This window comes from Garra rufa, chromosome 12, assembly GCF_049309525.1.
Source record: "Garra rufa chromosome 12, GarRuf1.0, whole genome shotgun sequence".
In the NCBI taxonomy this organism is placed as follows: Eukaryota; Metazoa; Chordata; class Actinopteri; order Cypriniformes; family Cyprinidae; genus Garra; species Garra rufa.
Window position 1 is genome coordinate 16,476,910 of NC_133372.1, and position 21,836 is coordinate 16,498,745.

General features: G+C 40.8%; 1 protein-coding gene across 1 annotated transcript in view; it reads right to left on the reverse strand.

Annotated features, from left to right (window-relative positions):
• Nucleotides 1–21,836, reverse strand: part of gga1 (golgi-associated, gamma adaptin ear containing, ARF binding protein 1) — a 28,991-nt gene that overhangs the window by 5,975 nt on the left and 1,180 nt on the right. Inside the window, exons 2-11 of the mRNA XM_073851374.1 lie at nucleotides 21,678–21,762; nucleotides 21,071–21,146; nucleotides 17,284–17,382; nucleotides 15,177–15,300; nucleotides 14,831–14,931; nucleotides 14,477–14,557; nucleotides 4,550–4,687; nucleotides 4,313–4,394; nucleotides 3,495–3,605; nucleotides 3,179–3,307 (exon numbers count right to left, since the gene is read on the reverse strand). Of these exons, the coding sequence (XP_073707475.1) occupies nucleotides 3,179–3,307; nucleotides 3,495–3,605; nucleotides 4,313–4,394; nucleotides 4,550–4,687; nucleotides 14,477–14,557; nucleotides 14,831–14,931; nucleotides 15,177–15,300; nucleotides 17,284–17,382; nucleotides 21,071–21,146; nucleotides 21,678–21,762 (1,026 nt within the window). The remainder of the gene's footprint in view (nucleotides 1–3,178; nucleotides 3,308–3,494; nucleotides 3,606–4,312; nucleotides 4,395–4,549; nucleotides 4,688–14,476; nucleotides 14,558–14,830; nucleotides 14,932–15,176; nucleotides 15,301–17,283; nucleotides 17,383–21,070; nucleotides 21,147–21,677; nucleotides 21,763–21,836) is intronic.

Here is a 21,836-nt window from a genome sequence, read left to right on the forward strand (position 1 = left end):
AATTTCATTGCTTAAATTAGAACATTACATGGAGTTTGTCCCCACAAAATCCATTTAATGTAAAATCCATTAATAATCACAATTACAATACTAAGGGAAGTATCTAAAATTATGATTTTTGTCCCCTAGGGGCCAGCTCTCACAGGATGCAAACCTGCATCAAAACACATCTTAAGACCTCTCTGTGTTGTTAAGTTTCATTGATTCAGTCTAGCTGAATTTAGTTTTTTACCGGAGAACAGGAACTGGCAGAAACCTCCTTAGAAATTTATCTTAACTGATCATTCATCTGATGTTATCATCTTTACCTTAAAAGCTAAATACAATGCACTTAACCTTAGTTTTGATGTGATATAATGTGGACATGTTGCGATAGTCTGTGTTGACAGTATTACCTGTGTTAACATTGGTTACTTCACTTGCCCACTGTGACACTGTTGTTTTTTTTATAGTATTAAAAATCATTTGATTTAGTTAGAGAACAGACAGACAGACTGACATGCCTCCACGTCACTGTGTGGAAATATTTGCATAACACCGCCCAAATGTATACGCAAAGAAAGAAGGCCTAACATTTCTCACTGTAGTACTGTTGTAGCCACAGCTATGTCGTGGAGATGCTGTGTTGCAAAAGCAAAAGTACTTTGTTTGGCCTTCCAAATGAGCACACAACTAGAAATCAGTGGTTAAGTTATATTTACAACACTGTTCCAGACCAGTACAATGCAAATATTTAAGTGTGTTTACGGAGGACTATTTCCTGAACCTGGGAGAGCAGCCTACAATGATGGCTGTTTCTATAAAGTGGGGCAATTCTAACTTTGCAAGGACAGTCTGCCACTTTTGACTCAAAGCCTGCAAGTACGTTTTCATATTTAAAGAATTTGCTACTGACTATTCAAATGCGAGTTATGAGCAGTGCAGAGTAGTGGTTGTTGTCATTTCTACGATCACAAATGCAGGCAAATGGTTTTGTTTACGTGGCACGAGGCATCGCGTAAAAACACAGTATAAGTCATTATAATCAGTAATTATGTTCTCACTGGAGGCAACAAATGCCTCATTTATAATGGGTTTTTGTCTCGTCGAGCCAGGACACGGCATCACAGTAAGTGGCATAACATTTCCATCACACACTTGAGGTTTTCAACCAATCACAATGCACTGAATAGCGGTCTAATCAGAGCACAACACGCTTTTCAGAACGATAAGCTTCGTAAAAATCGTCATGTGTTTGTTGAACCTTAAACCAAGTAAACACATTGCATTACACCGAAAACACAAAATAAATTCTATTTATCAACATCATATCACTCCCTCAACATCCATTTCTTACTCACCATGTTTGATGATTTTTATTTATTTTTTTGTTTGTTTTATTTAAACTTTGTGTACATTATTCATTATTTTTAGGGCTGCAACTAACAATTATTTGATAATCGATTAGTTGGTCGATTTTTTTTTTCTTTTTTTTGATTAATCGATTAATTGGCTTTAAAAATCTGATTTTTTTAATTTTATTGACAAAAATCACACTATTCCACATTCTGCCCAATGTCCTTCAAACAAACGTGCCAACTGAATGTTATGAAAACAGCGCTTAATTTATTAGACCACCGGTCGTAATAAAGTGAAAAGAGAAATATCTGAAGAAAAACGATATAAAGCACTTGACTTTTTTTTTTTTTTTTTACATAGATAACAGCAATAATTATAGCATTAGAAATAGCCTACTGTTACTAAAGAGCTTATGCATATTGGAGGACTAACCAATACAGAAAGCTAAAAAAATGATTTTGGAATCACCAATACTGTTAGTTTTGAGCAGCAACCTTACCTTACATAATTTTTTAAACACCTTACATAAATTTGTTTTATTAAATTTGTTAAGCACTTTATAAAGTGAACAAAGTTTAAATCTCTACATTAAAAATTAAAAGAATAGCCTAATGCAGATAAAGACAAATAAAAACAAACTCAGTGTTAACCAAAGTCATGTTTACTGTCATTTATCAGTCACTTTGAAGCGTCTGATATTTATATATCAGATAATTACACGCTGTTATCCCTTTACAGTTCATTCTGTGCACAAATATGTGCACTACATGTTGTTTTTTAAACCTAATTTTAACATTCTACAACATATATTTCAGCAGATTGAATGTTTTTGCGCTGAGTATTACTTGTCTCCCTCTCTGTGTTCCGGCTGTCTGACACGCTCATTCAGTAAAGATTTACTGAACACATTTAACACAGAATGTCAGGATGGACTTCTATGCAAAAATGGAAAAGCTTGTGTGAATTTGTGACATTTACAGATAAGGATATGACAAAATGCATCGTAAAATGAAAGTTTTCATGCTGAGGATGCAATCAAATCTGTCAAACCGCCTCACAGGGCAAGACATTACGCTATTAGCTTAAAGTTTAAAATAAAGAATTCTCATGTTTTGGGTAGCTTGGATCCAGTAACTCTCCTGCAGCATCTCATTCTGTTTCCTCCACTATTTTTTGATGCATTTTGTCCATAGAAATGTGTCATTCAGTGCTGTAATTTGACATGACCCTCTGAAGTTGTACGTGCACTGTGGGCAGATCTGATTAATCGATAATGAAAATCGTTGTCGATGATTTTCATTATCGATAATAATCAATTTTATCGATTAGTTGTTGCAACCCTAATTATTTTATCTGAATGTGTATGCTTGTGCTGAACAAAGAAGGTTTTAAATAGATTTCTTCTCTGCAGGGATTAATCTACATTCCCCTGACTCACCATTGCGTTCATGCGTGCAACAGACATGATTGTAATTGGCCACAATGCTAAACACAACGTAAGTAGTAATCTTGGATGCAATGTAAGTAAATATAAATATAATGCTTTAATATCAGGGGCGGCTGTAATTGTGATTATTTTTCAGAGAAATTGTAAAGCATTAGTATAAGTTTGTTAAATGATTTCATTACACTGACAGAAATTTATACAATTTAAAATAGGATGTCTTTTCTTAAAAGAAAAATCACTTAAACCAAGATAGCTAATTTCAACCTCCTTTCTGCATTCATTTAGTATTTTTCATGCATTCTAGGGTTTTATGCAACCCTTCATATGCCCCAATTCACAATTCATATTATACCAAGAGAATTACATGGCTAAGTGTCATAACAGATTTCTTACCCAGGGACATGAGCTCATCATCCAATAGGCTGATGCCCAGCTCTTGTGAAGATGGTGTCTTGGAGGAAAATTCAGAGAAAGACAGAGAGGTGTCCAGTCCTGTCAAGTCCAAGAGAGCAGTACTGCGGCCTATGAACACCAAGAGTGTCCAATCAGAAGTAATGTAGAAATTAGTGGAAATTATCTACTACACAAGAATTTCCCAAGAGCTAAAAACCACAGAATAAAGTTTACACCAAACTGAGACACTTCATATTACAACAAGGCTAAACATCTCTAGACATCACTGAGCTCACAGATGACATCACTGCTGTACCTGGGAGTGTGGCTGTGCTGCTGGTGTCTCCATTCACCTCCTCACCTTTCACCAGCTGCCTGTACAGATTTATCACCTGTGTTAGGCTGTCATTCGCCTGTAAGATCTCAGCTGAAGACAAACACATAAAGAAACTGTCAGATACTGGCCAACCCATGGATTCAAGTCACCAATCAAAGCAGCTTGACAAAGATATACAGGAAAATGGCAGAATCAACTATGGAAACTAAAATATGGAGACAAATCAGATTCTGCTATAAAACAGTTCTAAAAGACAACAGTGGTATTATTTAGTTCAAGTAATTTGAGTGTTGGTTCAGTTCAGATCAATAACAATGTGAAATTAATTTGAAAATGAGCTATAACCAGATCTATAAAAGGAAATAAAGTTATTATTCAGTTTGAATCAATTAAATGTTTATTCAATTCAGTATAATACCACCGTCAAGATGCAAGAAGGCATAGCTATAAAGCAGCACTACAGAAGACGACTAGTGCAATCATCCAGCTAAATTCAGCTCTAGTTTTGTTTTCTTTGCAGTCATATGGATCAATTACTGAAAGTTAAGTGTCTTTCAGGGTGCTAAGCAAACCATAACTAAGCAAACCAGTGTTCAGTTCAGATCAATAACAGTGTGAACTTCATCAGTTTAAAATGAGCTATTAGCAGATCTGCAAAAAGCAGCAATGTCATTATTCAACTCGAGTCAGTTCAATATTGATTAAATGCAGGTCAATACAAGTGTTGCTGTTGCAAAATGTGAATTTAACACTATTTGTGGAAAAACAGGTTTTGCTCTTCAGCCTGTATGCCTTACCAAGAGCTTCATCGTTGTCCTCAGTATCACTGGCCAGTCTGAACAAAGTAGGTCTCATTTTCTCACAGCGCTGGTACAGATCCTAGAAAGACCATACAGAATTATTTAACAAAAATAAATACTCAATTTGCATTATGTGAAAAATGTAATTGCTGTGCTGATTGTGTTGAGTGACGTAGTAGTTCTAAGTCCACTACCGCCATGTCATAGGCTGTTTCGCAGATATGTGTTACAAACCTTAATAAGCTCCTCATTGTTATGTGAGCCACTCTCTTTGCTGTAATCTCCCAGTAACTGTGTGAGAAGCCCAACACTCTCCTTTACTTCCTGAATAGCATTCACTCTCTTCGACACCTTCTCCATACGCTTCTGATCCTGAAAACAAGAGTGTATGATTTACGCACAGCATATTAGAGGTCGACCGATGTATCTTTTTTTAATCGGCACCAATAGTTATCGGTTATCGGCAAAAATCCTTGCCGATAGTTTTTCCGGGTTGCGTTCTTTGCTGAAGCGGCACACGCTCTGCTCCGCTGTCATAGAGTATGAGAGGTTAAGTCCGACAACAATGTTTAATGTCAGGATTGTTACCATATATTTGCGTTGGTTTATGTCAAGCTGGTCATATTGTTAGCCAGCAAAGTTGCAGATTTAAAGACATGATGTGAGAAAGCAAACTGTGTTCATTTAGCCGACTGAAATCCTGCTGCGCCACAGCGCGCCATTCATAGTTTTACATTACATCAAATCTGTCCCAAAATCGTTGTTAATGTTCGTAAAGACTTGACCCTGGGCTGGAAGATTAAGTATTGTGCATTTAAGCAAAACGTTTGTATTTCTGTAGCTCTAATAAAGTCTGTATGCTTCATAGAGCTATAATTTATGTTTTAGCCTTTTCTTCAGGCTGTGGAAGCATGGCAGTTCTCTTACGAGAGGTCTCTCGTACTGCGTAAGATATCTTACGCTAGGGGAAAATCCTTTTCCACGAGATACTGAAGCCAAAAATTATCCTTAATTTTGTAATAATGTAAAACGCGTTGCAGCAGCATACAGACATAGGCGAAACAGCTCGCGCGCCTATTGGCTGCTCTGCGGCAACTGCAGCAGCCTATCGAGCGAGGCCTGGAGCGACGCCAGATCCAATGGGGGCATTTCGCGCCCACTGCATCGCGTCCCGCCAAAAAGGGTGTGGTCTAGGCCTATAAATACCGCTAGCAGGCAGCTATTATCTGATTTTTCATCCTTCAAGCGAAGCACACGCATCGCTGGAGCTGGAGAAGAAGCCGCCGTCGACTGCAAGCATCTCAGCGGGACGAGTCACTGAAGCTGCTGGCCAGGCCGCCTTACGTGCCTTCCTGCTGCGCTTTCCGGCGCCAATATCCTTTAAATCTCAAGTGTGTGTCACCGCTGCGATACACACTTATCAATAAAAGAGCAAAGCGTCTTTATAAAGATGCCTTCTTGCGGCTTGTGCAGAGCCACACTCAGTGACGGGGACCGCCATGTCGTCTGCGTTTCCTGCCTGGGTGAGGAGCACGCGGTGATCGCGCTCGCTGAGGGCGACTGCCCTCATTGCAAACCGTTGCCAATAGCGACTCTGAGGACTCGCCTGGCTTTCTTCACCGAATCTGCTCCCCCGCACCGCCGCGGTGTCGCGCCGTAAGAAGCTTCCGTTTCGGACGTTAAATGGCCGCTGTCTGCCGCCGCTTGCGTCGACGCTGCTGATGAGGGGGCCGTCATGGAGGAGGAGGAGGATTCCTGCTCTATCCTGGCATCATGCAGTGAGGATTGGGAGAGCTCTGCGGACCTCGCTCCCCCCGCCCACGCTCCATCAGGCACGAGAGCTTCGATTGAGGCAGAACTAATGAGGATTCTCACACAGGCCACGGCGAGCCTGGGCCTCGAGTGGTCCTCACCAGAGCAGCCCGCTCACAACCGGCTGGATGGCTGTTTTCTGCCGAAAGGGGAATGCGCTTCAAGCGCGTCTAAACCGGCGCCTTTTCTTCCTGAGCTTCATGAAGAACTGGCTAAGTCCTGGAGCGCCCCCCACTCAGCGAGAGTGCGCCCATCCTCTTCCTTGGCGTTCTCTACTGTGGACGGCGCCGAGAACAGAGGATACCTCTCTATGCCGCCGGTCGAAGAGGCGATTGCAGCCCACTTGTGCCCGCCCTCCGCTGGACGGCGTGCTAAGTCGGGGCTGCCTTCAAAAGCCTGCCGCCAAATGTCAAACCTGCTCCGCCGCGCGTACACCGCCGCTGGGCAGGCCGCGTCAGCGCTGCACACTAAGGCCACGCTGCAGATCTTCCAGGCCGACCTCCTCCGAAGGCTGGATGAGGAAGGGCCTGAAGCGATCTGCGTGCCGGATCTAAGAAGCGCCACGGACCTCGCCCTCCGCGCTACAAAGTCCGCAGCACAGGCCATGGGACGCAACATGGCCGCGCTTACGGTAACCGAGAGGCATTTGTGGCTGACGCTTTCTGAGATGGCCGAGTCCGAACGCACCGCGTTCCTCGACGCTCCGCTCTCTCCCGCTGGCCTGTTTGGATCCTCTGTCAAGGACTTTGCAGAGAGATTAACAGAGGTACAGAAAGCGTCCCAGGCGATGAGGCACTTCCTGCCAAAGCGCTCCAGTTCTGCAGCCGGCCGTGGGAAACCGCCTGCGCAGAGCTCACGACCCCAGCCACAGCCCGCTGCCGCCGCTTCGCAACGTCACCGAGCGCAGGGCGCGAGACCGCCTTCCCGCTCTTCCGGCCGCCGTCCCGCTGGGCGTGGCCTGAGGCCTAGGATTGAATTAAAGCCTGAGCCTTCGAAGCTGTCCTAGCAAAGCTATGAAAACGACGGTGCGCGAGTCCCGCTGTCGCCGGACCCCCACCAAAGTTATTCGCTCGCCAGTTCCAAAAAATGTGACTGTTCCAGTGTCCTATGCAGCCAACAAACCGGCACTGTCGCCCGTTTGCCTGTACTCAAAAGCCGTTCTCACGGCTACCCAGATAAATCCAAAAAAGAGTGTATTTTCTGGTGTCCCGGCCACGGCCGATGGTGTCTCATGTGTAGTAAGCATGCCCACTTCCCAGTGCCCATCACTACACACAAGCACAGCCTGTCACACAGGTCCCGCGCACATAAAATCGACTCAGATCGATTACGCTTCACAACCGGCCACGGCCGATGGTGTCTCATGTGTAGTAAGCATGCCCACTTCCCAGTGCCCATCACTACACACAAGCACAGCCTGTCACACAGGTCCCGCGCACATAAAATCAACTCAGATCGATTGCGCTTCACATGTGGTAAACGTGCCCACTTCACAGTGCCCACAGACATCACATTATGCACGTCCCAAGGTTTCTGTAAAAACGAAACCAAAGTGCATTCCCTCTATGCAGGCGAACGTTGTTTGCAGTGTGTTAAATGTGCCTGTTGCCACACAACCACATCCACACACAGACATAATAGTTCCCGCTATCAGCGCCCGCGCCTCGAATGTCACGAGCACGTCTCTTGTGCCACAGCACACCGAAACCACTCCGTTACTGAACAAACGGAGCGCGCTTCGTATTCAACCTCTAGCTATTCATGCAGATGCATGGGAAAAGCTTCCAGGGGTTTCAAAATGGGTGCTGGACATTATAAAAGGAGGCTATTCGCTACAGTTTCACCAACGCCCGCGCCGCTATACAGCGCGCGTCGAGACCATGATGCAGACAGAAGTAGCACACCTACTTCGAGCCGAAGTGGCGAAACTATTGAGCAAAGGGGCCATAGAGCCCCTTTCTCAAGCTCAAAGCGAAGGAGGGCTGTACAGCAGATATTTCCTGGTACCGAAAAAAGACAGGGGTCTCAGACCCATACTAGATCTAAGGCAACTGAACAAAGCGCTGGTGAAGCGTCGGTTCAGGATGCTCACGACCAGAAAAATCTTCGCGCAAGTTCGCCAAGGAGACTGGTTCGTGTCAGTGGATCTGAAAGACGTGTATTTTCAAATACAGATAGCATCACGTCACAGGCGGTTTTTGAGATTCGCCTTCGAGGACCAGGCATATCAGTACACAGTCCTGCCGTTCGGTTTGTCCCAGGCACCCCGTACATTTACGAAGTGCATGGACGCAGCGCTCGTTCCCCTCAGACTGAAAGGCGTGCGCATACTGAACTATTTGGACGATTGGCTGATTCTAGCGCAATCTCGCTCAGTGCTCGTAGAGCACACGAACATGTTACTCGATCACCTCGAGAATTTGGGTCTCAGGGTCAATTGGGCGAAGAGCTCTCTGTCTCCCAGTCAGAAGACTTCCTTCCTGGGCACAGAATTGGACTCGCTGTCAATGATAGCGCGGCTATCACCACAGCGCGCGGCAGACATTCTGCGCACAGCGGGCTCGTTCCGCTGAGGCGCGTCCGTCCCGCTCAAGAAATTCAAGAAAATGCTGGGTCTCATGGCCTCAGCGTCATCAGTTCTCCAGCTGGGTCTGCTCCGCATGCGCCCACTGCAGTTCTGGTTGAAAGCGCGCGTACCGCGCCAAGCATGGGCGTCCGGTCGACTTCGTCTCACGGTCAATCAGAAGTGTGTCACAGCCCTGAAACCGTGGAAAGCAGTCGACTGGTACCAGTCAGGTGTAAGCCTGGGGACTTCCTCGAGAATAAAAGTGGTGTCTACGGACGCGTCCACCTCGGGATGGGGGGCTCTGCTGGAGGGCAGACCGTCTTTTGGCCAGTGGTCAGAACGGGAAAAGCTCCTGCATATCAACTGCCTCGAAATGCTGGCAGTAGAGAACTTCTGTCCTCAAATAAAGGAAAACCACGTACTAGTCTGCTCGGACAACATGTCAGTGGTGTCCTACATAAATCGCCAGGGCGGTCTCAGGTCCAGAAAGCTGTACAGGCTTGCAGAACGCCTCCTGGTATGGGCTCAGCGCAACCTGCGCTAGCTGAAAGCAGCGCATGTGCCGGGGCTCTTAAACATAGGGCCAGACAGACTGTCCAGGAACAACGTTCCGGCAGGCGAATGGTCTCTACACCCACAGACAGTACAACTACTGTGGAAGAAATTCGGCAGAGCGGAAGTAGACCTGTTCGCGTCTCAGAACAACGCTCACTGTCTGGAATTTTTCTCCAAAAGCAGGGACGCGCTGGCCCACGTATGGCCCCGCCGTCATCTCTATGCTTTTCCCCCCGTCTCTCTCCTACCTCAGGTGATAGAGAGGGTCAAGGAAAAAGGATGTTCAATACTGCTGGTAGCGCCGTTTTGGGAAAACCAGCCCTGGTTGCCAGCGCTGATGCAGCTGACGAGCACTGCCCCGTGGCCGATATTAGTGAGGAGAGACCTTCTCTCTCAGGCCAGCGGCTCGATTTGGCATCCTCACCCAGAGCTGTGGTCCCTTCATGTCTGGGCCACCAGCGAATATATGATGAACTCCCTAAAGGAGTATTAAACACGATCACGCAGGCTAGAGCCCCGTCTACGAGACGGCTCTATTCCTCAAAATGGTCTGTGTTTTCAGGTTGGTGCACAGCCCGCGCCTCGTCACCCACTGACTGTGGTGTGACCGAGGTGCTTTCCTTTTTACAAGAGCTGCTGGACAAGGGCAGAACCCCGTCCACGCTCAAAGTCTATGTGGCGGCCATAGCAGCGTTCTCGAGGACAACGCTAGGTCAGTCAATAGGAAGGAACGATTTAGTCATCCGCTTCCTGAGGGGAGCTAGGAGACTGAATCCCCCCAGACCTCCCTCAGTCCCCATATGGGACCTTTCTGTGGTACTAGAGGCCATGAAAGGTGGACCATTCGAGCCTCTGCAGACGATTGATCTGAAATACCTGTCTCTTAAGACTGTGTTTCTGCTGGCTCTCGCTTCAGTGAAGCGCATAGGGGACTTGCACGCGCTCTCCAAAATCCCTCAACACACGGTTTAGGGCACAGGTCATTGCTCTGTCAGCCCTACCGGTCACTGACGAGGAAATGGACGCGAGCCTCCTATGCCCAGTCAGGGCATTACGAGCTTACGTGTCTCGCTCGTCTGCTTTTAGGCAGACAGAACAGCTTTTTGTTTCGTTCTATGGGCGTCCCAAGGGACTGGCCGCGTCGAAACAGAGACTATCCAGATAGATAGTTGATGCTATTGCACTGGCATATGCTTCCAAGGGCATGCAGTGCCCGCTGGGTGTCAGAGCACATTCCACGAGGGGCGTGGCCTCATCGTGGGCCTGGTCGAGTGGGATTGCCTTGCAAGATATTTGTACGGCGGCGGGCTGGGCCTCTCCGTCTACATTTATAAGGTTTTACAACCTGGAGGTTCCCGCCTTACAGGCCAGGCTGCTGTCAGTCTAGATAATCAGTGTTGTCTGACCTGATGCTATCAGCTCGGAATGCTGCGTCTACTGAGCACAGCTCTAGGGTCGACAGAGAAAGTAGTAGCACAAGATGTGCCTGGGCAAACTGTGTAAAGACCCACATTTCCACGTCAGTTCAGGCCGTAACCCAACCCTGTATGTACGATAAACTTAGCGTCTGAGCGACGCTGCACTATGTGGAAGAGTGCGGCTTTGCCCCTCCCTCTTCCCCGGACTCCCTGTGAGTTCTCTAGGTGATTGTGAACTATATAAACCCCGGGTTTTCACCCTTGGGTCTTTGGTGTCAGATCTCAACATGCACGGCGTTTTACATTGGGTCCCCTAGCGTAAGATATCTTACGCAGTACGAGAGACCTCTCGTAAGAGAACGTACTCGGTTACTAACGTAACCTCGGTTCTCTCTAGAGAGGGAACGAGTACTGCGTATCTTGCCGTGCACGCGCACACTCTGGTTGCTTCGATGATGAAAAACCTGATAATAGCTGCCTGCGAGCGGTATTTATAGGCCTAGACCATGCCCTTTTTGGCGGGACGCGACGCAGTGGGCCAGGCCTCATTCGATAGGCTGCTGCAGTTGCCGCAGAGCAGCCAATAGACGCGCGAGCTGTTTCGCCTATGTATGCTGCTGCAACGCGTTTTACATTATTACAAAATTAAGGATAATTTTTGGCTTCAATATCTCGCGGAAAAGGATTTTCCCCTAGCATAAGATATCTTACGCAGTACTCGTTCCCTCTCTAGAGAGAACCGAGGTTACATTAGTAACCGAGTACTTTACGCACTTTATTTAACAATGCCAGTTTTCCTTGTTCTTATTTGATTTTAATAACTGATCAACAAAAATATGTATTAAAAATTAAGATAAAAATTATACAAAACAAAATTCGTTTAAGAAGGGATTTTTCCACAAATAAAAACGTACGAAATTGTCAAAAAATTGTGTATGACCCTCTCAAACTCTCCCGGCGTCTTGCCGTCCAATTCATACCACGTCCTTTATATGACATTTACAAATTACACAAACTTCTTTCGTCATAAACAGATTGAACTGAAACAAAACACAAACAAATAATATTTAAACAATGTAAAACAGAAAAAAATCTTAAATGGCTACAACAATATATATCGCTCTTTCTCTTTTCGTTTGATCTGTTGTTTTTAAACTAATCTTTGCCGCTTTTTTTATCATTCTTGAAGTAAACATTTGCCCGTTTGGGGGATTAAATAAACTGTGTTAGACTTCCCCTTGAACTACACACGATGAGTCCTGTGTGTGTGTGTGATGCCTGCGAGTTGTCCACGCAACGCAGCGCTGCACTTTTGTCCGGTTTCATTAAGGGTGGGTGAAAAATGGATTCTCCGACGCATCGCAATCCTCTCTTCAATGAGCTTGTGTTTTTCCCCGCATATGGCACGTGTGCGCGCTAGAGACGCGGTGGGCTTCATCGCACAGAATTTGCACTATGAGACACGTGTGTGCTTCCAGTGTTTCACTTTAGATATGGCTTCATTTCTGTCGTTTGTAAGGGAGTACTATTAGATGCACAAAACTCGCGCACTGGAAGACTTTCACTTGCTCTTTGTGTTTGTTCGTACTAAAAAGCTCAGTTGCAAATGTGGTTAAATGCACTTGCATTTTCGAATACTTTTATACGAAACTGATGTACAGTACACACAGTCAGTTATGTTTTCAGAGCAGGAAAAAACATCTGATATATCTAAATAGATCTGTACATTCATTGAAGCCTGTTAAAGCAGCCACTGTCTATGTCACTGTCTATTGTTTTAAAAAGTAGCCTGCTTATATAAAAAAAAATAAGTAAATTCTGCACGAAATAAATTTGATATAAAATCTAATTATATTGAATCTTAAGATGGCAGTACTGAAAACTGCAATTTTACATATTGTTAAAATGTAAAGATTCCCACTCCTTTACAATGAGCCCATTTGTAACATCAACTAAGATTGATGAAAGCTGGAGAATAAAAGAGTTGTTCCTTGTTAGAGTATTAATTTCAACATTTACTGATATATTGTTAAATTTTGAAGTTTATTTTGTTAACATTAATGAACTATGAAATAACTTTAATGATCAATATATAATTATATTAATATTTGTATTCATTTACAAAGTATGGTTTAGTACTTAAAAAAAAAAATAGTTGCCTATCAGTGTCCATTTTCAAAAACTATCGGTTAATTAATCGGTATCGGCAAGTGTGGTCCAACCTAGCTATCGGTAAAAACTAGGGATGCACCGATCCGGATCGGCCGATCTTGCTTGCGCGTTTTGTCAGTAAAGTCGGTTCTGTAATCAGCGGTAAATGCCATCAGGTGCGTGATTTCACGTTGAGCCATATATACTACACACAGCCGTTGTTTACCGACGAGCTGCGCACATTCACACTGATAATGAACATGGATTTGCGCATCTTGTCTGTGAACAACGGCTGTGTGTAGTATATATGGCTCAATGTGAAATCACGCACCTGACGGCATTTACCGCTGATTACAGAACCGGCTTTATTGACAAAACGCGCAAGCGGATCGGCCGATCCGGATCGGTGCATCCCTAGTAAAAACCAATATCGGTCGACCTCTACAGCATATCCTCAGAGCTCACACAGAAAAAGCACCACAGTTCATGGACTTACTCTCACTTAAAGGATTAGTTCTCTTCCAGAACAATTTACAGATAAGTTACTCACCCCCTTGTCATCAAAGATGTTCATGTCTTTCTTTCGTCAGTCGTAAAGAAATTATGTTTTTTGAGGAAAACATTTCAGGAATTTTCTCCATATAGTGGACTTCTATGGTGCCCACGAGTTTGAACTTTCAAAATGCAGTTAAATGCAGCTTCAAAGGACTCTAAATGATCCCAACCAAGGAGGAAGGGTCTTATCTAGTGAAATTATAGGTTACTTTCTAAAAAAACAATTACAATTTATATTTTTTAACCTTAAATGCTCGTCTTATCTAGGTCTGCGATGCGCATGCGGACTCTGTGTAATCTGGGTCAATACAGTTAGGGTATGTCGAAAAACTCCCATCTTTTTTTCTCCTCCAACTTCACAATCAATCATCCTACATTGCAGTTTTACCTTTTTTTAAGGGTGTTTGATATTCTTTGCACTTTGACTTTGCAAACACTGAGTCGGTTTTTCTGCAGCGATGTAGGACGCAGTCTTGACCCAGATTACACAGAGTACGCATGCAAATCGCAGACCTAGACAGGACAAACATTTGAGGTTAAAAAGTATATAAATTGTAATTTAGAAAATAACTGATAGTTTTGCTATATAAGAAACTTCTTCCTCGGCTGAGATCATTTAGAGCCCTTTGAAGCTGCATTTAAATTTTGGAAGTTCAAACTCATGGGCACCATGAAGAAAGAAAGACATTAACATCTTGGATGACAAGGGGGTGAGTAAATTATCTGTAAATTGTTGTTCTGAAAGTAAACTAATGCTTTAATGCATACACTTTAGCTGCTCTGAATTTCACCATACCCCCCCAAAAACCCTGAAAAGACGTTAAATCAGTTAAAAAAGGAATGTTGAACTTGTATTTCCTGCTTCTGTATTTCTGACAGCTGGATGAAAAAGCAGCTGAAAGGTGAACTGTGTGCTGTGGGATCTATTGTTCCCATGTAAATTTGTTTTTTGTTCAGACAGATACTTTTTGTTTTGGTGTAAATAGATCATTCTTTGTCCTTTCATATAGTTTTTTTCACATTGCTGTGCTGAGAAATAGACTCTAAAACACACTAGTCAATCTAATATCTAAGACAGACACACACAAATACACATCTACACACCTCCTGAACCATTTCTTTAATGAGTTTGTTTGCCGCCCGCAGGTCCTCAGGGTGAGAGCTATTCAGAAGACGAGACAACATCTATTGAATCAGAGAGAGAGAAAAAAAATAAGAGAGTGCACAGACATGTAATTTAAGTGCTAATTATTTCTCTTTTATTTCTGGACTCATCTTATAATGCTTCATAGGCTCATGGTTTACAAACATCTAGTAATAGTTTTGTGTCTGTCACACAAGTCAAATGGATCAACCTGAATACCGAATCCTTCTTAGGTTTCAATCACAGTACACAAAGTTAAGAAACAGACTAGGGAAATAAAACATAAATCATTATCTAATCAGCATATCAACTACCTTTGATTTCTCCTCATCCTCAAAAATGGCGTTTTTGGGCCTTGGCGCTGGAGGAGGGCAGGGCTTGTCATCAGGAAGGTCTGGGTCCTGTTTAATAATACCTAAAACGAGATGCAGACCATAAACATAATGGAGCAATCACAAAACCAACACAGGGCAAACAGCAAGTCCCACAAGAGAGCTTTATCATTTTACATAAGCATATCATGTGTGTTTACCATAACTTTTAACAGCATTTACAAAAGTACAAATGTCAGTCTAGCTATAGACCACACATGAATTTACTGTGAGATGTAGCTAAATACATGTTAGTTATGAGAAATCAGGACCCTGCATGTCAGGTTACCTTGTTTTTTAAGCATCTGATAAGCATCAGAAATCTTTGTCTCTTCTGGTAAACTCACAGTCCAGCTGTACATCATTTCTAAAACTTTTTTCTTCACAGGTTCTGGGGCTCGAGAACCAAGATACTGTAACAGAAATAGGGTACTGGTACAGTTACTGAATATACATTAAAGGAAATACATAAAAATCAAAGATACTGACTACTAGCAGTCCCATTCTAAGGAGCAACAGACATTCTCCTCAGTATTAAGGTAACAGCAGAGTGTCTGCAACTACATCACCAGATAATTCCTTTTCTGACACCTCTTCCTTCGTCTTGCTTTAGTGCTTCACTCAAGTCAAGACACCTTTATTTACACCTTTATTTATATAGTGCTTTGATAGTGTAATCTTCATAGTAATAAACAGGAAAACATTGTGTTGAAAAAGCAACTCTTTCCTTTTGCTTTCTGTTTTTCCTGTTCTTTGGGTTCCTCGTGCAATACATTCAGGCTTGCACAAATAAGGATGTGCAGTAAACGCAAACATTTGAATTTGGATTGGCTGGATTTAACTTTGTCATACAGGCCACTGCTCAGTTCATGCACACTTCGTAAACACAGAAGTTGTTATCTCTGTCAGTGCTGCATATCCTTGTGCGTACAAGTTTTACAAATTGTGTATAACTCGACAGAAAATATTAGTAACCAATTTTTTCCAAGGTATCTGCAGGTTTTCTTAAATAAAATTTAAGATGCTTTTTAAAGGCAGGACAAATTAATTTAATAATGTTCGTCCATTCAGAACAAACCAATACAATCTCAAAATGTTTTACTGTTAATTAACCAGACTGGGGCACAGATTAATGAGGACTTCATACTGCTTATCAGCAAAACAGGGTAACTGCAAGTATAAAATACTTTATTCAGTGTGTATGAAAATTGGTATAATGGAAGTCAACCGGGACCTGAAACTGTTTTTGATGAATTACCCACATTTTTCAAAATATCTTCTTTTGTTTTCATCAGAAGAAAGAAACTCTTACAGGTGTGGAAGCACTTGATGGTGAGTAAATGCGGACTGAATTTTAATTTTTTGGTAAACTATCCCTGTAGTCTCTTTTCTGTGGTAGGGCAGCCCAAAGAGTTTGTTGAATTAAATGCCAAATACAGTTTATTGTGCAACCAAAATACCAATAATAACAAAAAAAGGATTTTATACATAATGTAGGACTTTTAATTACAAACAAAAATAGATAGAGATAAAATATGCACTCTAACAACAATCTACACCATATAACAATATAACCACCATAAAGTCAAAACCAAAAATCATAATTCATCAACAGCAGATCAATATGTAAACGCTCAGGCAAAAATGTGTGCTATTCATTGACTGTAAACTGCTCTGAAACCGCAACACTGCCACTTTTAATTTGAATGTGCAATGGTGATGTTTTTTTGAAAGGATAATTCACCCCAAAATTGTCATTAATTTCTCATGTAGTTCCAAACCCGCAAGACCTTCATTCATCTTCGGAACACAAACTAAAGATATTTTTCATGAAATCCAAGAGCTCTCTGACCGTTCATAGACAGCAAGTGAAGTTGGTCAAGGCACAGAAATGCAGTAAGAACATCAGTAAAACAGTCCATGTTACATAAGTGGTTCAACCGGAATTTTTTTTACGAAGCCACGAGAATACTTTGTGCGCAAAGAAAACAAATATAATAACTTTATTCAACAATTCTTCTCCACATTACCCTAGTGTGCCATGATACGCTCCACAATGGCACCCTAGGGTGATGCGGAGAAGAAGAATAGGCTGTTTTTCCTTACTGTATTTCTGTACCTTGACTGTGGTAGTACCCTTGCTGTCTATCTTAATTAGTGTTCTGAAGATAAACAAAGGTCTTATGGGTTTGGAACAACATGAGGGTGAGTAATTAATGACAGAATTTTCATTTTTGGGTGAATTATCCCTTTAAATAAATCATAGCCTTCTGAAGATATAATTGCATTAATCCATATGGTCTTACATTTAGGACTTTAAATATAAAAATTCTTACATTTATAATTTATTCCTTTTGTGGAACAACTATGAATAATTTACACAGAAAAAACCATACCTTAGGCGAAACCACTTTGATAAGCTCATTCAAGAAACGGAACTTCCCCACTTCATTATGGAACCTTTTCCCACAGTTCTTCACACAGGTTTCTAGAACCTTAGGACACAAACACACAGCTTACACACAGTTTACATGGCACTACATTATACAGAAAGTATAATGTAGGTAGACCATTTCTCAATATCAGCTATATGATTCATACAGAAAATTTATTCACAATACCATTTATTCTAGGACTGTCACAATTCCTCAAATCAGTTTGATTACTCAATTTAAAAAAAAATCATCAACTGCAATTTGCCCGTGTCGAGTAACGGGCAAAATACCGGAATTCCACAGACAAGAATCCATGAAATGCATTATTAGACTGTTTTTTTTACAGCTGCATAATATATTAAACCCATTTAATAATCAAAAAGCATAATGTTCGCCATTCATGATTTGTAAGGTATATTATTTGTAACCCTACGCCAACACAGGAGAATACATCATTATCTTTCTCAATATGCTAACTGTTCATCATGATTGAAAAAAAAAGGTAAAATCCTTATTTTGAGTTTACACGTTTTGATGTCCACATATTCAAGAAATTACAGTGGCTGTAGCATTTCTGTCATAAAGGAAATGGCCAAATAGTAAAGAGTAAGTGGACATTTGAATTAAATGTTGTTTAGTAAACATTAACATTAAACAAGGAGTAGATCGTGCAGTAAAATGTAAAAACAATTGACAGGCTGTTGGTGGTTGACTTTTCAGCATCATTACAGGTACCTAAAGACATTTGTCATTAAGGAACACTAAAATATTTTGCTGTTACAATAAAATGTCAATTAGGGCTGTCGTGATTCGTCATTTCTAATCTACTTCATTTTGCCTGGTTCGAGTAACTGGCAAAGTACTGGAAGTGGTGCATTTCATGGAAAAGAATCCATGAAACGCATTATTAAACTGTTTTCCAAGGCTGCATTATATATTAAACCCATTTAAAAATCATAATTAAACATAACTGTCAATTTACAAACGCTATCATTCAGATAAATAAATAAATGCGAAGTAGGGTTAATATATGTGCGTCAATTATTAATATGGGTTGTGCGTCTCACAGCAGCTCTGTTCACAGTACGCTGTTCCACAATAACTGTTATTATTTACATGTAAGGAGCATCTCAAACTCCTATGCAAACTCAGGACAATACATCAATATCTTTCTCATTATGCCAAGCGTTCATCATGATTTCAAAATAAAAGTTTTAACCCTCACTGTGAGTTTACACATTTTGATGTCCACATATTCATTCAATTACTGTGGCAAAGATATGGCCAAATACTAAAGATTAAAGTGGGCATTTGACTTAAATGTTGTTTAGTCAATATTAAACATTAGATCTAGGGATGCTCATATTGACCGTTTAACCGTTAACCGACAGTAAGAATTTTAACCGATTATTACTATCAGTTAAACTGTTTAAAAGGGTTTTTTTTCTATTTTTTATGTTTGCTGCATGGTGAAAAAATAATGCTATATGCAAGTAATCCGTTTACTCACGAGCGTGTGTCGACACAGCAGTGCTTCGCTTCACCTTCACTTAGTTAACTGATGTAGTATATGCAACACAATGGCAAGTGGCGATACTGGGTTATCAGAGAGTGAATCCGTAAGTGAATGTATTCAACAGGCTCTCCTGTTACAGTCACTGGAAAGCTGTCACTCATCTTAGAGTACTTCATCGCAATCTCATAAAGTTATTAAAAAAAGTAATAAATTAACATTTACACTGCACACTTAATCTCTTATTTATATAATGCCTACACTTTCTTAGTCTTAATGAGAGAGTTCGCGAACGTGTTTAAATCAGCAGAACTGAAACCAGCACATTGGGTGGTGAGTGGATTGTAACATAGCCGCCTCCGATTGGCCAATGCGACCATTAAATTAACATATATGTCTGTGATTGGCTATTGCTGAATGCTGTAAAACAGCGCTTCTCCACACTCATATGACAGTGGATAAAAAGTCACAAACCGCAAATTGAAAGGATTTTCATGATGGTGTTTTTGTCGCGGATCTAACAGTTACCAGGCAGCGGTCCAGTCTATCCGTACAGCATGTCGACATGTTAAAAACTAGGTACACTGAGGTATAGGCTGGCCTGCTATATATTTTTATGTCCGACGGGAAGAACAAGACTCGGAAGCGCATAGAAGGATTCAGTGTGTTTTATTTTTGTCATCTTAATTAGATAGTTATTTCATTTATATATATTTAGTGTAGGCCTATTTATTATTCTTTTTTTTATTTTATTCTGGTTTTCTCTTTTCTCAGAAGCTGATGCGTGATAATTTGAGTATATGTGAATACAGTTTTTGTTGTTGCTCTATTGCTCTGTATGCTGCTGTTTGCACGTTAAAATAAAAAATTTTCTTGTATTTTTAATGTATCATCACAGACACTCATGCATTCTATTTTTATTTTAAACTAATTTATTATTCTAATTTTATCAGTTAACGGTTAATGTTCGGATAACGAGCAGCAGTTGTCGGTCAGGAAAAATTACCGAAATGAGCATCCCTAATTAGATCGCACAGTGAAGTGTAAAAACAATTTGCCCTTTGTTGTAATGTACATTAGCTCTATTGTTTATAATACATTATGTATTTCAAGAGTTTTGTGCAATAAAACCATATGATTTCTTGCTTTTGATTCTTTATTTGAACTAATTATTATTAACTCATTGCTATTATATATGTATGTTAAGTCATTTTAAAGGCGATTGTTCACTTACATCTATTTTTATTACCCCACACACACAAAAAAATATAATTATAGGGCCCTATAAAATAATTTTATTTTCAATTCTTTTTTCGTTAGAATTTTTTTAAACTTAATTTTTTTAATCAAAAAGTCTGTCTAATTAATTGAGTTTTACAGTTTTATTTTTACCAAATTCTTTTCCATTACTTTTCTAGATTCCATTTGAACAGTTTCATTAAATTTTAATAATGAAAAGCATCTCCAATTAATTAATTTTATTAAAAAGAAAATGTTCTTAAGTAAAGTCGTTTAGAATAATTGATTAATCAACAAATTAGTCGACAGATTAATCGATATAAAATTAGTTGTTAGTGGCAGCCCAATACTAATTTACTCCATACTAAAAAACTCAAATTAAAAAAAGAAAAATGAATAGAAATATTAATAAAATACGTCATAAAAATACACAGATGTTCTATTGTTTATAACACATTATATATTTTCAGTTTTGTTTAATACAACCGTATGGTTACTTGCTTTTGATATTTTACTTAAACCAGTTATTAATGCCTCATTTTTATAAAAAATACATTTTAAGTCATTTTAAAGTCTATTGTTAGCTTAGGTCTATTTTAATTAAAATTTTCCGATTACTCAATTATTCGTCTGAATAATCGACCAATTACTCAACTAACAAAATAATTGTTAGTGGGAGCCCTATTTTTTTCTAGAAGAAATTTTGTGTTTTGAATTATGACTAATTTGTAATTGATATCTCTTAGAAAACAAAAAATTTCTCTCCACAATTTTATTATACCAAAGTTTGTGTTCATTCTCAGAATATCCTGTTGTCTGTGTGTTCAAGTTTCATTAAGTCTGGCATTCAGCAGTTCTAAATCAATAAGTCGAAATGGGTGTAACCAGACCATTTAATGGGTTTATATCTCAGCATAGTAGGGTTACAGCATATTATAGTGCTGGGACCCCTAATTACTTTTTGACTACATCCACATCCCTGAATGCTAATCTTACCATGAGTGCCTGCATGGCCTCCCACTCCTGAGGGGACTGAATCTTGTGAGCAAGAAGCCTAGTGGCCAACTGTGGACTAAAGACAAAATGTATTTAGCACAACAACAAAAAAAAAAATCTGTAAAACAAGACCCCTGAACATTCACACTAACAAAGTTAAAAGACATAAGCAATTTATTTTTATGTTCCTCACTGAGACTTGACTTTCTCTACACTTCCTGGTCACATGAAGCTCTCCTAAATAAGGACAGGTAACTTTACTCTATGATTGTGTGTTTCTCCCTTTGGGACTGTTATATGAACATATGGCCACAATGACAAAACAATCACATTCCATAAACCCTACAAAAAGCCTTAGGAAAACTTAAATACAACTAAGGCAATGGCTTATCAGTTCTTCAGAAGCTCAGTGGTCACTGTAACGAGAGCTTGCTCAATTGCCCCTAAAAGAACAGAAGTTAATTTGTAGTATGTAAGACCCATGTCTCACTAAGGTACTGGGCCACTCCTTGAGGTTTAAAATGACAGAAAACAAACTAGTGAGACATCAGCATTCTGTGTGAAGGAGAAACTTTAAAGTTTAAAAATGACTGAAATGCGGACGCACCCTTCAGGTTCATTGCTGAGTTGGTCACAGAACAGTTGAATACTCTCCCAGTCAGTTTCTCGATTTAAAGGGTTGGTTGCTTTGTCTACAGGTGACAAAAAAGAAAAAAAGTTAGAAACAGTTACAAAAAAAACATACCTACAATAACTATAGCAAGCA